This window comes from Pezoporus occidentalis, unplaced genomic scaffold (assembly GCF_034315485.1).
Source record: "Pezoporus occidentalis ecotype Australia unplaced genomic scaffold, CSIRO_AGI_Poc_V1 ctg328, whole genome shotgun sequence".
Classification (NCBI taxonomy): domain Eukaryota; kingdom Metazoa; phylum Chordata; class Aves; order Psittaciformes; family Psittacidae; genus Pezoporus; species Pezoporus occidentalis.
This window is the reverse complement of record NW_026915246.1, coordinates 184,491-199,841: the sequence shown is the minus strand read 5'-3', so window position 1 is coordinate 199,841 and position 15,351 is coordinate 184,491. Positions and strand designations below refer to the sequence as shown.

General features: G+C 47.3%; 1 protein-coding gene across 1 annotated transcript; it reads left to right on the top strand.

Annotated features, from left to right (window-relative positions):
* The first annotated feature begins 5,438 nt into the window (after positions 1-5,438).
* Positions 5,439-10,904, top strand: LOC134168932 (keratin, type I cytoskeletal 19). The gene is made up of 8 exons (XM_062629093.1): positions 5,439-6,154; positions 7,791-7,873; positions 8,195-8,351; positions 8,581-8,742; positions 8,858-8,983; positions 9,106-9,326; positions 10,095-10,123; positions 10,617-10,904. The coding sequence occupies exons 1-8, from the start codon at positions 5,708-5,710 to the stop codon at positions 10,652-10,654; spliced, it is 1,263 nt and encodes a 420-aa protein (XP_062485077.1). The 5' UTR covers positions 5,439-5,707; the 3' UTR covers positions 10,655-10,904.
* Positions 10,905-15,351: the final 4,447 nt, after the last annotated feature.

Sequence of the window (15,351 nt, the reverse complement as noted above, 5' to 3'; positions counted from 1 at the left end):
CAGCTTTGTCTCCTGCACTCCTGGCTCCAAGGACATGGTACCCCCAGGCACAGCCTGGCCAGGCTCCTCCACTCCACTCAGCCCTTGCAGGGCAGGGTCCCCCCTGCACCTCCCACGTCAAGGGATGGAAACCGAATCTGATTGACTGGGCTTCTGGTGAAAAATCAGGTGAGAGGAAGCTACTTCTGTGATACTCCTCACAGTTACCAGCCTACCATCATGAAAACAGCAGCAGGAAGTTAAGCGAGTACAAACCTTCCTGTAGGAAAACCCTTTCTGTGTTCCAAGTAAGACATTTCTATGAAGTTCCATGTAATACAAAACATCCCAACAAACCTCCACATTTCTTAAGTATTCTCAGCCTATGACAGACATCGAGAGCAAACGCTCTCTGTGAACAAAGAGCAAATGCTCTCTACAGTGAACGTGCAGCTCTAAGAGTGCTGGGGCTGACTCCCCTGACTGGTTTAGTGCTGCCTAAAGAGAAGTTTATGGAGGCTGCAATTACTCCTAATGAGCCACATTTAGGAGCCCACGCTCGGAGCTGCCGTGCGAAGGTTGGCTCCAGGGAACACCTTTCCCCTGGCACACTCTCCAGCCCTGGCAGCCGGAGCCAGGCTGTGGATCAAAGGCGCTCACAGCCTTATTCACACAACGTTTCTGCCGTGAGTTCACTTCTCTCCCACAACCCCACGTCACACTGTCAGAAGTTACAGCAGCACCAGAAAGTTCATGGTGATTCCACACAAAGATTTTAAACAAATGCCGATGCTTCCTTTCTGTTGAAAATGCTCTTAGGAATCACGTCAGCAGAATCTGAGAGGTTATACTAGTTATTAAAGATGAACCCATTAGAAAAGAGTGAAAAGGCACTAAGCAGGTATTCCAGTCAGCTTGATTTGGGGGTGATGGGCTGCCCCAAACATCTAGGCAGCCAATGCAGACCTTACTTTGTGCTTAAAGAAAGATTTAAAGCTAAATCCAAGTGTCTGAGGCTGCTGGAAAACCACAGGTCTCAGTGCCAGGGCTGCCCAAGAAGGGAATGCACCCAAAACACACTGACTGTGACACTGCCTGTAAACTACTCCTGTTTGAAAACAGAGCAGACTGTTCAGCACAGTTAGAAATCCCCCTTCCTGTCCCCAGGGGTGTGCGCCCACACTGGGCTGACACCCCAGGGCTGCTGAACACGTTTCCTGTGAGCTGGCAGTCACCAGGAGAAAAGCTGGTTTAAAACAGCTCCCTGGCAGCAGCTCCTCGAACCAGTGGCTCCACGACTTGCTCTCATAGAGCAACAGAGCTGGGTTTTCTCACTGAACCTAACAGAGATCTGGAGACTTAAGAGTTTCCCTCAAGCAAAAGCCAGTCTGAAACCACTGCAGGATCAGCAGAGCCCCAGCCCAGCTGAGAGGATCCATCAACAGGGTACAAAGAGCTCCTCATTTCTCACGTTTCATACTCACACAGCAAAATCTCTTCCCTTACTGGAAGCTGTGGATTGTCACAATGACCAAACTATGCTCTCATAAAATTATTAAAAGAAATAATAACACATGGGCATATGAATACAAATCTATGCAAATCTATGAACCCATAGCCATAGATCTAAATAATGAAAACACAAGTGTGCTCTCCACATGCTTTACAGACACAAACGGAATAAAGCAGCTCATCTCTCTGTGTATGAATCCAGCCTGCTCTGTGTTTCTAGCAAGTCTGGGATTATATTTTGTTTAGCAGGAATTTTCCATGTGGCCTATGGGAACCCCCGCCCCGGGGCCCTCCTGCATGTGAATCAGGCAGCCCTGCAGCTGGCCCAGCCAGCATCCAACACGGACTTGCTTCCTCTGAAGCCAGGGACAGGTTCAGTCTATTTGCTTTTGGCACTGCCTGTTGAGCTGCCTGCAGAAACCTGACTTTTGGAACCCGGCCTCTCAGCAGTTAGACCTTGGACTCAATAGTAGTTTCCAGCCCCATCATACCTTGCTGAGATGTACCAGCCAGATAACAGCATAAAGGAAGTATAAAAATACAGCCAGTGACTTATCTTTCATTCATCTGAGCATGGTGTCTTAACTGATCCTTTCTTCCCACACCAGTTTTAAACCTGCTAGAAGAAAATCTGCTTCCTTTCCTAGCTCAGGTACCTCACCCCCTGATATGCACTACAATTATAGTTCTGGATTGAGAGGGAAGTCAAGAGTTTAAAGGTATTTCTGTTTCTAGGGAAACAGAGACAACACTGAGGTATTGCAAAAGCACACACCATGTCCAGCTTCAAGGAGTTAAGTATTTGCATTGCTCTCAGCTATTGAAGTGTTTGAGTTCTTTATGATTTGTTTCCTGTTATCCTCATACTGATCCCTTCCAGGACCTCACTTCTCATCCCTTTCACTGCAGACACAGGGCACCTCATGCATGTCTCTTCACCAAATCACATTCCCTCTGCTTGGCAAAACTAGCATTTTTGAGGAAGAGAACACTGCTGCTCCCTGCCCCTGCACCCCCTCCTTCCAACTGCTCCCAGCCCGCTGCATGTGCTGGGACCTGCCTCGCAGCACATCAACACTCTTGTCTTTGGATCTGCTGGCACAGCCAGTGAAAAGATGGCAACGTGAGGCTTGTGAGGATTATGAAAAAGATTAATGATGGGATATAAAAGCAAGAAAGCCAAGAATTGGAGCTTCAGCTGACATTCAACACCGTTATTTTAGTCCCAGCTGCAGAGAAATTGTTATCATTGGTTCTGCCCACAGCAAGGTTCAAAGAAAAAAAAAACAGAAAGTTTTGTGTTTGAATTAAAGTGATTCAAAGGTTTCATGGCCACGATCTTCAGGAGGAGAGCAAAGCATGTGAAGCTGGCGCTTTAGGAAGGCAAATGACCCGATCAGCAGGGTGGGACAGCCAAAGCTTTCGTGAGCAAGAGAAGAGATGAAGAGTGAGAATGTGCACACAGAGGAGCCCAGAAGCCCATTTTCACTGATGGAAGCAGAGGCAGAAAGAATGAATTCTCAGAAGGGATAAACACTTGAAGATTTCCAAGGCGATTTCAGAACGATAACCTGGCCTTGCTCATTCGTCCACAGAGGCATCTGTGGAATCTCAGGCACTGATAAAGTAGGTTAGAATGTTCAGAGTTCATCTTATTCTAAGTGCATTGGCAGTGCCTAGAAGCAAATTGAGCAGGATGTGAGAAGAGTGAAGGATTCACCAGTGTCACTCAAGGACAATAAAAAACGGGTTTCAGGACAATGAATAAAAATACCCTGAAATAATGTGAACACTGACAGAGCAGCAGTGACAAGTAACACAGAGCAGGCAAAGGAGATGCAGAACCAGGCCTCAGGCAGGAGCTTGGCCGTGGGCTGCTTCCACCAGCCTTCTGGATGACTTTACCTTAAAAAAATGTGTCTCTCCTTCATGTGCTTATCTCCCTCTGATAAGATGAAGATAAAGGAAATTCCCTCTCTTAGCCATCCCTTGTATTTTCTTTAGGGAAAAGCTGACCCTGTAATAAATTAGGTTTATTGCAGTGGGAGAAAAAAAAGAGCTACGTGGAATGACAAAAGCGCATTCTTTCTTAGCAAATACTTTGCCACACTAAAGGCTTTTTCCAAGCTTTTAAGTTTATGTTATCACCTCCAGAGAGTCCAAACCAAAACAAGCACATGCAGCCATGGAGGTAAAAGACAGATGGAAAGTTAAAAGAAAACCAAAAGCTTTCTGAAAATTTAGATGCAGTTTTAGTGAAAATGCTGCTTGAAAGACTGATTTGATACTGGAAGCTTAGGATACGTTTGGTGGTACAAATGAGATTCAATAGTAACTCCATTGGACAGTGTCTCCCAAGCTGCTCCTCTCCTCACACTTCCAGGTGTACTTCCAAGCTGCCATGAAGAATTACAGTTCAGGCTGGGGGAGCTTTATACCCATGTGTTGAAGCAAACCCAACCTGCTGGCAGCACACTGCCGGTGTTCTCACAGTGCAGGCTATTGCACCTTCACTCAGGGGTATCAGAGGGAATGAAGAGCACTTCCAGATCCCAGCTGTCATGAACTGGATCATAAAATATTAGGCAGCATCTTACATGTGTATTTCATTTTGCAAAGCCCAAAATACACTACTTGGAGGTCCTGACATGGGAGGTGAGGCAGGAGTACCAAGAGGGAAGGATGTTCCTCTCTCCTTGAAGCAAGAGATGAAGCAGACGACGCTGGTATCTGTTCTTTAAGCTTCCCGCATGGCTGTGCAGTGAAGAAAAGCACATGGTATATTCCAACTGTGGATTTCATGTTTAACAATGAAATACCTGTTCTTCTGAAGCTCTGCTGTCTGCAGGCAGACTGTAACTGTCTGCTGCTATTATTCCACCTATGCACAGGCCTTGGAACAGTTACCTGCTGGGCTGGTTTTTCCTACCCAGGGCTGAGGAGGACATTCAGATCTATAGGAGATCTGAATGACAAACTGACGGGCTCCTGTACACCTAGGAAAGGCTGTACAGCCTCTGCAGAAAGAAAAGCACTGGGCTGTACTGTGCCCACACTACACAGCCCCATGGAGCTTGGTTTACACACTGTATATATCAAGTACTACATTGTGTGCCTGAGTCACTGCACAATTCCTCTTCCTGCTCCAGCCTCAGAATTAGATACAGACCAATGGGGGTGCTGAGCAGGTGCCTTGGCCAGCTTCCAGTCTGTGTATTTGTTCCTTTACCCTCCCTGTATTTGCCCTGCAGTTGGACATTTCTCTCTGTACACAGTGAGCACAGCAGTAATGGGTGGTGCAGAAAGGCCCCCGCACAGAGTACTCATTTCACTTGGCTTATCTTTAATTCTTTCTGTTGGTATTAAATGAATTTCTCATTGAAACATCACTTCATGCATCTGTGCCTCTAAGTTCTGTTTAGTGGGAACACTTGCTGGTAGCAGAATTTCTGCTGGTTCTGGTGCCTCCCTGAAGCTGCACATGCAGGAAGGGCAGCTCACTTCCTCCTTCTTCAAAGAGCTCCTCTGAGGAAAACCAGGATCCTTCAGACCAGGCATGCTGTCTGTCAGCCCCCCTCTTCTACTGTCAGCCCCAAGGAACAAAGAGCAGAAAAGAAAGAGTGAAGATGTTACTTCTGAAAGAGATTTTCTGAGGGGAAGTAAGCAAAACGGAGGGGTGGGAACCTGCTCTATCCAGGTCTGCACACGTTGTTCACCATTTGGGCTCCTTTCAAGCTCTGTTATCAGTCTAACAATTACTAACTCCCTCTTTCCTGGGATCACATGAAGAAAGTCTTTGTGTGCCTTGGCTGTGGGTAGGCGCTGGCTGCAGCGGGACGGGCACCCCAGCCCTTTGTCTTCATGTGGCTAAACTGTAACTAGACTGAAGAATGCTCCTCGTGGGGGGGGGACCTGCTCTGAACCCCACCTTCTGCCTCAAGAGGCAGCAGTCAGGGGGAGGGAATCAGCACCTGTATGTGAAGGTATTTGGGAATGAAACAGCCCACTGCACTGCTGCTGACCAATGAGAGGGGTTGCCTTGCTGGCAGAAGGCTTAAGGCTGATAAATTCCATGGGTCTCAGATAACACATTCTGGAGACAACTCCCATTGTAGCAGGCATAAAAGAGCTGTGGTGGGGGAGCCGAGACACTCCTGCTGCAGGATCACCGACTGTGGGAGCCGAGGCTTCGGTCAGGTCCTTGCTGTTTCTTACCATGGCCAGTTACAGCTTCAGGCAGTTTTCCTCTTCAGTGGCAGGGGGACCTGGCATCTCCTCAACCCGGTTCGGAGGCTCCTTCAGGGCCCCCAGCATCCACGGGGGCTCTGGAGGCCGGGGGGTGTCAGTCTCTTCTGCTAGGTTTGTCTCTTCCGGCCTAGGGAGCAGCCTGGGAGGGGGATATGGAAGTAGTTTCAGCAGCAGCTTCAGTGGTGGGTTTGGTGGAGGTCTGGGTGGTGTGGATGGCCTCCTCTCGGGCAACGAAAAGGCAACAATGCAAAGCCTGAACGAGCGCCTCGCATCCTACCTGGAGAAGGTGCGAGCTCTGGAAGAGGCAAACTCGGATCTTGAAACTAAAATCCGAGACTGGTACCAAAAACAAGGCCCAGGCCCAGCTCGGGACTACAGTGCCTATTACAACACTATTGAAGACCTTCGAGACAAGGTAGGTGCTAATATTGATTTCAAATCATTTTAGATTTGCACTTAAGTGGGAAGCATAAAAACCCGAGAACACCCAGAAGGCACTGCGGTGTCTGGAAAGGAGAGGAAGATGAAATGAGTATGCAGGGATGGGGCAAGGAAAGGAAATCACCAGCATGGAATTACCTACTCTTCAAGTATTAGCCAAGAGGATGTGCAAAGCAGTCAGTCTGAGATGCTTTAGTACTTAATTCTCTGATAAAAGCATCTATATATTTATATATGCACACATATACACACTTGCTGGTCATCTACATGTATATGACCTCTGAATAGATACATGGCCATATATATTCTGATCAATATAAAGAGTCAAAAGTGACAGCAACCTGCCTGCCTCTGTAAGCTGCTACATGCCACACAGCTTGAAGGACCTGAGGCACACATACACTGCTTTAACAGGAACAATACAAATCTGTGAAGGAGTTTTGTAAATGTGGAGACAGTGGCTCAAGATTTCATCATCACAGATTTATTTTCCTTTCACGCTTCACTTCCTTAAGCTTGGAACTGAAGTATTGCAGTATAGGTGCTGAAACAGGCAGCTTATGCAAGAAGGAAGTGGCAGACATGCAGTATCAATCCCGCATCTAAATGTAGGATTTGCCCCAACAGCTCATGGGTACCTGATAACAGATTACTTGGAGATGATGCACACCCTGGAAAACAGAGGTAGCAGCTGATTAAGCTATATAAATAAATGAATGAAAACTGGAGGTTCAGTTTTCCCAGCTCAGCCTGGAGGTCATGACCATTCCCACACTTTCTCCTTGCTTCAGTCATTCACATTCTGCACTGAATTTAAACCTGAGCTAACGGGACAGGCAGAACTGGCAATGAGATTTTCTCCTTATGTCTTTTACTCCCCTTAGTTAGGGGAGAGAAAATGTTGCTCCTGATGGTTTTGCGGGTGACTTTTTCAGTTTTAAAAGTGGCAGGCAAAACCAGACATGATTTCAAGGTAAGAATTAACAGAGATTATCTCTAAATAAACAAAATTTCCTGTAGAGGCTTTCACGAGTCATTAGAAGAATCAATACACACTGTCCTGGATACTCTAGGAAATAAAAACGTGTTCAGAGACTGGGCAAATGGAACACGATCTCGTACAGTTTATGATACACAAAATGTCATTTGTTTTAAAACCATACAGACCTTGTAACCGCTTCTCACTGCTAAGAAAACACGGCATGAGAACAGATCCTGCTAGGAGGAGTCTGCTAGCCTGGCTGCCCTGCAGCTCTGCAGGGAACTGCTTTCTTGCTGCAGTCCTACCCCCAGGCTCACCCAAATCCTCCCAATCTAAGACAGCACATGGTTATGTCTCACTGTGGGACTTGTAGCTAAAAGCCTCTTCATATGCCAGATAAGAGGAAGAGGATGTACCCATACCCAACACTCGTGGCTCAAGTGCGGTGATAAACCTGTGCTATGTATTTGTTGTAGATCATTGATATTTCCCTACCGAGACCAAATGAAATACACTTTTATTTGGTGCAGCTGCAAGTGAACCAGGATTTTAACTCTTCTATCTTCACATCAGGGCAGAACACACACAGTTGTTTTCAGCCTCAGCAATGAACTCCTTTTGTTTGTAGATCCTTGATGCCACTATCGACAACGCAAGGATGGTCCTGCAGATTGACAATGCCAGGCTGGCTGCCGACGACTTCAAAACCAAGTGAGTGAGTCATTTCTCACAGGAAAAAAGTAAAAACCCTTGTTGAGCCAAAGGGCAGTAGCTGTGAAAGAGAAAGGAATGCCTATAAAACCTCTGTATGAGCACGAGTTTGAACCAGTCCTTGGAAGTTCAGCCTTAAAGCACCATCTCCACCATGGAAAATTTGGTATCGTGTAAGATACGTGGAGAAAAGTTTAATGCTGGGCAACATTTGCTACATCACAAACCCCATAAACTCAGAACCACCTACAGCAGGTGATGCTTGTGGTGGTGGGCTGGCTCAGTCAGCTCACCTCAGCAGCCTGGCTTTGCTTTGTCGAGGTTTGAGACGGAGCAGGCTCTGCGCATGAGTGTGGAGGCCGACATCAACGGCCTGCGCAGGGTCCTGGATGAGCTGACCCTGGCCAGGGCGGACCTGGAGCTGCAGATCGAGAACCTGAAGGAGGAGCTGGCCTACCTCAAGAAGAACCACGAGGAGGTAAGAAAAAGTGTGGAAGTAACATTAGAAAAGCAGCATGTTTAAATGGGGAGTCCCCCAGGATTGTCCTGGGCTCTCCAACAGTGAAGGCAAGAGTTCTGTGTGGACTGGGAAACTAAAGATCCCCTTGCAAGTGTTTAAGGGGAGTCAGTCAGAAAGAATGGAGGGTTCGTATGTTTTCAGTTTATGATCGTACCCTCTTTTGTCTTCCTTTGCCATGTCCACACAGGAAATGAGTGCCCTTGGAGGGCAAATAGCTGGCGAAGTCAGCGTTGAACTGGACTCTGCTCCAGGCATTGACCTGTCCAAGATCCTGGCTGACATGAGAGACCAGTACGAAGTCATGGCTGAGAAGAACAGGAAGGATGCTGAGGCCTGGTTCCACAGCAAGGTAGAAAAATCTCCCCACTGTACAAATACCAAAACAATCCAGGGAACAAAACTGCTGTGAAAGCCTTAGGGCTTGGAGGCCCCACATTTCTCCTGCAATGGGTTCTCTGTTTCAGACTGAGGAGCTGAACCGCGAAGTCGCTATCAACACTGAGCAACTTCAGAGTAGCCAGTCTGAAGTCACTGACCTGCGTCGCACCCTCCAAGGACTGGAGATAGAACTTCAGTCCCAGCTCAGCATGGTACGTTACAACCCACGCTGCATGGGCATCCCCCCTGGGAGGGTACCTATTCCCCTCCTTCCGCACAGTCCTGAACCTTCCTGCAACCTTTTTGTGGTCTCCCTTCACCCCCCTGCACGCAGAAAGCGGCTCTGGAGAGCACCCTGGCAGACACGGAGGGGCGATACAGCGCCCAGCTCGCGCAGATCCAGGGCCTCATCGGCACTGTCGAGGCGCAGCTGGCTGAGCTCCGAGGGGACATGGAGCGCCAGAACAGCGAGTACAAGATCCTCATGGATATCAAGACTCGCCTTGAGCAAGAGATTGCTACTTATCGACAGCTCCTGGAAGGCCAGGAGTCCCAGTAAGTAACTGCTCACTGTAGAAAACCTGTCTGCTTAGCCCCATGCCATGGTGCTCCTTAGCCACAGCACCACAGCAAATGCAACCTGCAACAGTCCTGGGCTTCTACAGTTTTTCTGGACCATGGTGGAGCTAGAAATGTTACAATTCCCATTCACACTGAGCTCCTCAAAGAGCTGCTAAACAAGAAGGCAAACTGACAAGTAGCACTAGAGGTTAAATGCAACTAACAGTTAAAGTGGGAACTCGGAATTGTCTGCTTGACAGTCAGGAAACAGTGCAGCCAGTAATGTTTTACAGAGCAGAAGGATCAACACCAAGTTCCCATAAACTTCCCGTTACCAGTTAAATAGCTCTTGCCTCAGAGTAATCTGTGTGGAAGAGGATACTCTCAAGGGAAGGCAAACAAGCCATTGCAGCCAGCCATGGAGTGGACCTCCCACATGGGAACTCACTTACTGCCAGTTCCCAGAAAGCTCAAGGAGGAAAATATCTCATAGCCTGGAACAAAAAGGAGGAGTTGAAAGATTTTTATTTCCTCTCTTCCTTCTTCTCCATAATTTTCTTTTCCCACTGCAGTTGTTAAAAGATACATTTCCTACAACCATTCTCTCTCCTGAGCTGAAAGGGAGAGCACGGAGATGACCATCCCTTTACTGTCCATACACAAAATGTGCCTGATTGATTGTAGAGAATGTGCTTTCGTGCAGCCTCATCCCAGGCAGCATTTGATGTGTTTCCTTTCAACTGTTCTCTCTCTGTTCTACAGGATGTTTGGCTCCTCTTCTGGAATGGCTGGTAAGAATCCCTGCTCTTTCAGGAAACCTTTACATTGTACATTATGGTAGTTGTGTCCATTATAGAGACTGGGCTGCTGCTCTGATTTGTGTCACAAAAAGAAGATCTGATAAGTAACAAATTATGATTCTGGGCAGAATTTAGCAAATTTCAGTCCTTAAAAGATGTTACACATCTGAAAACAATCTCTGACTATGCTACAGGAAACATCAAGTAAAGCCCAAAAGGGTTAATCATTCCCCCACATGAAAGGGTACAAGAGATTTAAGCTTGGCCAGCTCAGGGGAACTGTATGAACACGCAAGTCAAACTTGCCTTGAGCTTTTAAAGGTCTGCTATATTGTAAAGATGATGCGTGATTCAAATCGATGCTATGAAGAAGCTTCTGAGAGATGGGAATGAGAGATGAGACATAAACTAAGCTCAGTGCCCACTGCAGTGTGTGTGTGTTACACCAAAGTAATCACTGTTCTTTCTCTTCCTATTAATGTAGACAAAAGAGACAAGCTGGCAGATAGAAAACAGCTCTGAAATCCTCCAGATGTCACCCTCAAAGTGAGAAAAAGCAGACACCACAGGGGAATTGAAACGGAGGAATCATTCTGCACTGCTGGAAATTACTGTCTGAAAGCACAGAGAATTCTTGGCCACACTAAGTTTTGGTAGATTGATCACGTAGTGGTGATTAGTTTGTGATTTGGGTTAGCTTTTCAATTACTTCTAGATCTTTCCTGTAGTGAACTGCTGTATCTACTCTAATAAAGATGACCTTTTTCCGCAATCTTAGCTTCTCTGGGGTTATACAGTAATTGTTCCTGAACGTATTATTCCTGAAGTTTGGCTTTCATCAGGCAGTAAACAGCCAGCCAGCCTCCTCCAAGAGGTTCATGTTCACAGTGGCTGGAGCTCCATCTCCAATGTCTTCCAGCCCCTCTTGCTGGTGGGAGCTCTGAATAGGGAGGAAATGAAACCCTCAGCTCCTCAGAGTGGGGGATAGAAAAAGTGAGCTCAGCTCCTACCAGCAGCAGCTGTGCACTCTGCAGAGCAGCCCTGAGGTGTCCAGCGATTCTGGTTAAGAAGCAAGAGCTGGGAGATGTTTTGTTAGGGGGAAACGTGAAGCTGTTAAAATGACTTGAAAATAACTCCTGCAGAAACAGTGAGAAACAGCTGTGAGACTTCACTCACTGTCTGAGTTCACACCGGGGTAACAAACCTTCAGTATCAATTTTAGCCACCTTCACTCTCACACCACTGAGAGGATATTATATATTACCTGAGCTGAATTTCTAAATGTGATCACTTTTCACAGAATCCCAGAATCCCAGCCTGGTTTGGGTTGGAAGGGACCTCAAAGCTCCTCCAGCTCCAGCCCCTGCCACGAGCAGAGACAACTTCCACTGGGGCAGCTTGCTCCAAGCCCCTGTGTCCAACCTGGCCTTGAACACTGCCAGGGATGGGGCAGCCACAGCTTCTCTGGGCACCCTGTGCCAGCGCCTCAGCACCCTCCCAGGGAAGAGCTTCTGCCTAAAAGCTCAGCTCAGTCTCCCCTCGGGCAGGTTAAAGCCATTCCCCTTGGCCTGTCCCTACAGGCCCTTGTCCAAAGCCCCTCTCCAGGTTTCCTGCAGCCCCTTTAGGCACTGGAGCTGCTCTAAGATCTCCCCAGAGCCTTCTCTTCCCCAGGCTGAACAAGCCCAGCTCTCTCCGTCCCCAGAACTCTCAGTTCAGGACCCCAGAAGTCACTAACCGCATTGCCACCACTAAGCTCCCAGCCAGGGAAACATTTTAGGGTTTGTGCTAAAAGAAAACCATGGCTGTGGCCTCTCCCATTGTGCCTCCCCTGTCACACAGCTCCTCAGCCAGGGGTGACACTGAACACCAGCATGCCCAGACTGAGAGGACCCCAACAGCACAACTCCCCAGAGTGGGGCATCTCATTGCCTCTGTTTCAGGAAGACATCATCAAATCCTTCAGCTCTTCTCTCCTCAGACATGGAAGGGAATAATTATAGCACCCTTGCTCCTAACTAGATGTACCTTACAGCCAAAAGGAGCTTTGGGAGGGAAGGAACACCTGAAGCTGTGGACCTGCTCTATCCAAGTTGGGCAATTCTCTTCAGTGGGGAGGTGCTGGAGCTTGGGTTGATTCAGTGGTGACTCAGGTGACCTGTCAACATCAGCCATCAAGCAGTGACATGGACAATCCCAGCTCAGGCTCTGGAAATCCAGCATGAGGACATGAGGCAGTGGCTGTGCTGTGACAGGGAAAAACTGTGACAGGAGAGAAGAACAGTCACAAAAAGTAGGGATCAGCAAAGACACAGAGAGAAGAGGACAAGATGGGAAGAACAGGGGGCCCAAGGTGCTCTGGTGGAAACAAGCAGGATCAGAAGGGAGCAGAGGCAGGAGTGCTGGCATGCACGAGATGCAAGTGGCTCCTCAGAAGATCACCCACTTACATGGTGATGCCTTTGGGAGAGCAAGGAGAAAAAAACTCTTGTGCATTGACACTTCAGCGCAGGCTGGTCCGGAGTGCTGACAGCTTGCTAACCAATGCTTCATACCAAGTTTATTCCCTATAAATTGATTCCCTACAACGGACAGACCTGGAATCCCTCCCAGATGAAAGAACAAACAAGTCCAGGTCTGGTTTTTAAACATAACAAATCCCATTCCCTGAGAGCAAGTTGTGGGGACAAACCCAGGCGGAGCGGGAGATGATGGTGCAGATTTCCTGTGTCATCCAGCTGCAAATGGGAAAACCCTACACGAACACCCAGAGTGCAAACGATAAGTTGTAAATTCACTTTTCAAATCTGTATTTTGACCAAAAAAGTTTTCTTTTCAAAGATTGCATTAAATGTGTGTTTAGAAAAAAAAGATGTTTAAAACCTTAACAGTTCAAAAGTGTTTCAGAGTTTAAAAGTGCCGAGAACTGAATGAATTCATAAACCATGCCAAAGAAACTGGGGACTTCCGAGACTTGGAAGAACCTTGAAAAGGCTCGAATTCTTGGTTTTATAGCCTCATTTTATATTTTCATTGATTTTGCCCCATAATTGTTGGGTAATGAAGGATTTCTGGTGAAATGTTTAATTTAAAGTCACTCTGAGACCCTAATTATAGAGTTTGGTTCAGCAAAACAAAGAAGGTGTTTGCTAAAGGTATGTAACACCTGAGTGATAGTTTTATCAGCAGAGACCGGGATGATAAACAAGCTGCTTCTTGAATGGAACTCTCTGTCCTCCTGAAAGGAGAGGCTCAAGTGTGTCAGCTCCCCTAATCCCGTCACAGAAGCACTGAAGGAGTTTGGGCAGCACAGACATGTCTGGGGATGGCTTCCAGGAAAGCTCTCACAAACTGAGGGGCTCCTCATTGCCGAGCACTGGGGGAAAGGGCTGGAACCAGGATGAGGGCATGGGAGAAGAGCGAGGAGAGGGAGAACAGAATAAAGGCATAAGCTGGAAATAGCTCTCGATCATGGGGGACGCTGAAGGAGCTGAGTGCTGATTTACATGACATGGGAAAACCTCCAGATCCCTGGGTTATGCTATAGGACATAACCTGTGTTGGCTGCTTGATTAAGTTTTGCCAACAGTAAATATTCCACAGGAAAAAAACAGCTTTCTATCTGCTCCTTCGGTTTTGTAAGTGTTCATCTGATAAGGATCTAGGATAGTGCCCAGGGCTCTTTGAAAAGCGGCTACGTGTGCTTCACCACAAGCTTCCAGGGAAGTTAGAAGGGCTGAGTGAGAGAAGACTGGGTGAAAAACCCCCAAAGTTTCCTGTGCAAGTTTACAGGGTTTTCCAGAAGGGATTTTGCTGGCTTGTTTTTTTCAATGGAATTTGATGCTGCTCCTGGTGGGATCAGCCAGTATCGAGCAGCGCGGGGGTCCCCAGACCTCGGCACAGTCACATCACAGGGGTCTTAAAGAGCCTTTTTTTATCTTTAGGAGTTTGTCTGAACGTGTCTCCTCAGATACCAACTCTTGGAGACACACAGAGTTGGCAAGCACCGCAGAACCATTCATCTGCCCCACAGCCAAAGCAAACTGCTGTGGCAGAGCTCCAGGATCAGTCTGAGATGCGTTTCACCACTGGAACATCCCACCTCTCCCAGCGGGCTGAGGAAGGGGGGACATGCTCTGAACGCGCTGGGCACCTGCGTATCACAGCTCGATTTTCCATGGTTTTTTTCTCCCAAATCCAAATCCTCTCCCAGCTAAAAGGCTGCACATTCCCCTGAGGCTGAATTTCAGTCACAACTTCACTGCAGAATCCCTTCAGTTTATTCCAGTCATCAGAAACAGCCTCAGTCTCTCTGCAGTCATTCCATCCTGAATTCTGAGCTCATTCTCTGTTGATACAGACCACTACAAACTGTGCTAAAACCAACACTCTCCTTATTCTGTGGCTAGCAAATGTACAGATCCTCATGCAGTTGTGTTTTAATTAATTCTGGTGGTTCCAAACTGGAGCCCAGAGACGGTTCCTCCCTCCTTTACTTCATCCCAGCTTTCCCAAACCACCCTGCCCCTCAGCATGGATTTCTTGTCTCCCCAAACCCCTAATTCTGCAGCTGTAGCTTGTGGCTTTCACCTGCAGGTCACCTGGTTGTACAAAGAGAACAAGCTCTTTCTCCACACTGCCCACCACTGCCGTGCTCTGCACACACACATCACAACACACACAGGGCAATTGGGCAGTTCATACCCCTTCAAAATCTCCCGAGTCTGTTTTCCCCTCATTTTGCAGCGTTGGATTGAGTTACTGCCTGTGAACCTCACTAGCAAGCGACTCGGTGGGGAACACACTGGTGTGTCGGACTTCTCACACCTTCCTTTCAAGACTTCATTTCCTAGCACATCCTGGCATTAAACACATTTATTGCCATCTGAAGTTCCATCTTCAACCCAATTTGTTTTCATTTCCCAAAAGCAGGAACTCAGTCCTCCCACGTTTCTTCTTTTAATTTAATTACTTCAGTCTTGTATTACCCTTCTGGACCCTTTCACAAGCATTAGCCCTTCCTTGTTCATTGAGGGCTGCTAACTGCTCCTCATGCAATGCTATGATGATGTGCTTTTGTACTAAAAATTCAGACTCCAAACTCTAAGTATTAGTTCCAAGCAAAGAACAGGAAGAAGAACATACAAGATTCAATGCCAAATTTTTAACGGGAAAAATGTGGATGGAAAAGAAGAAAAAATGGTGCCAAGAACTGATGATTG

Coding starts and splice junctions, on each gene's coding strand:
- LOC134168932 (XM_062629093.1), top strand. CDS start 5,708: ATGGCCAGTTACAGCTTCAGGCAGTTTTCCTCTTCAGTGGCAGGGGGA. Junction 6,155..7,790: donor TTGAAGACCTTCGAGACAAG/GTAGGTGCTAAT, acceptor TTTTGTTTGTAG/ATCCTTGATGCCACTATCGA. Junction 10,124..10,616: donor CTCCTCTTCTGGAATGGCTG/GTAAGAATCCCT, acceptor CTATTAATGTAG/ACAAAAGAGACAAGCTGGCA.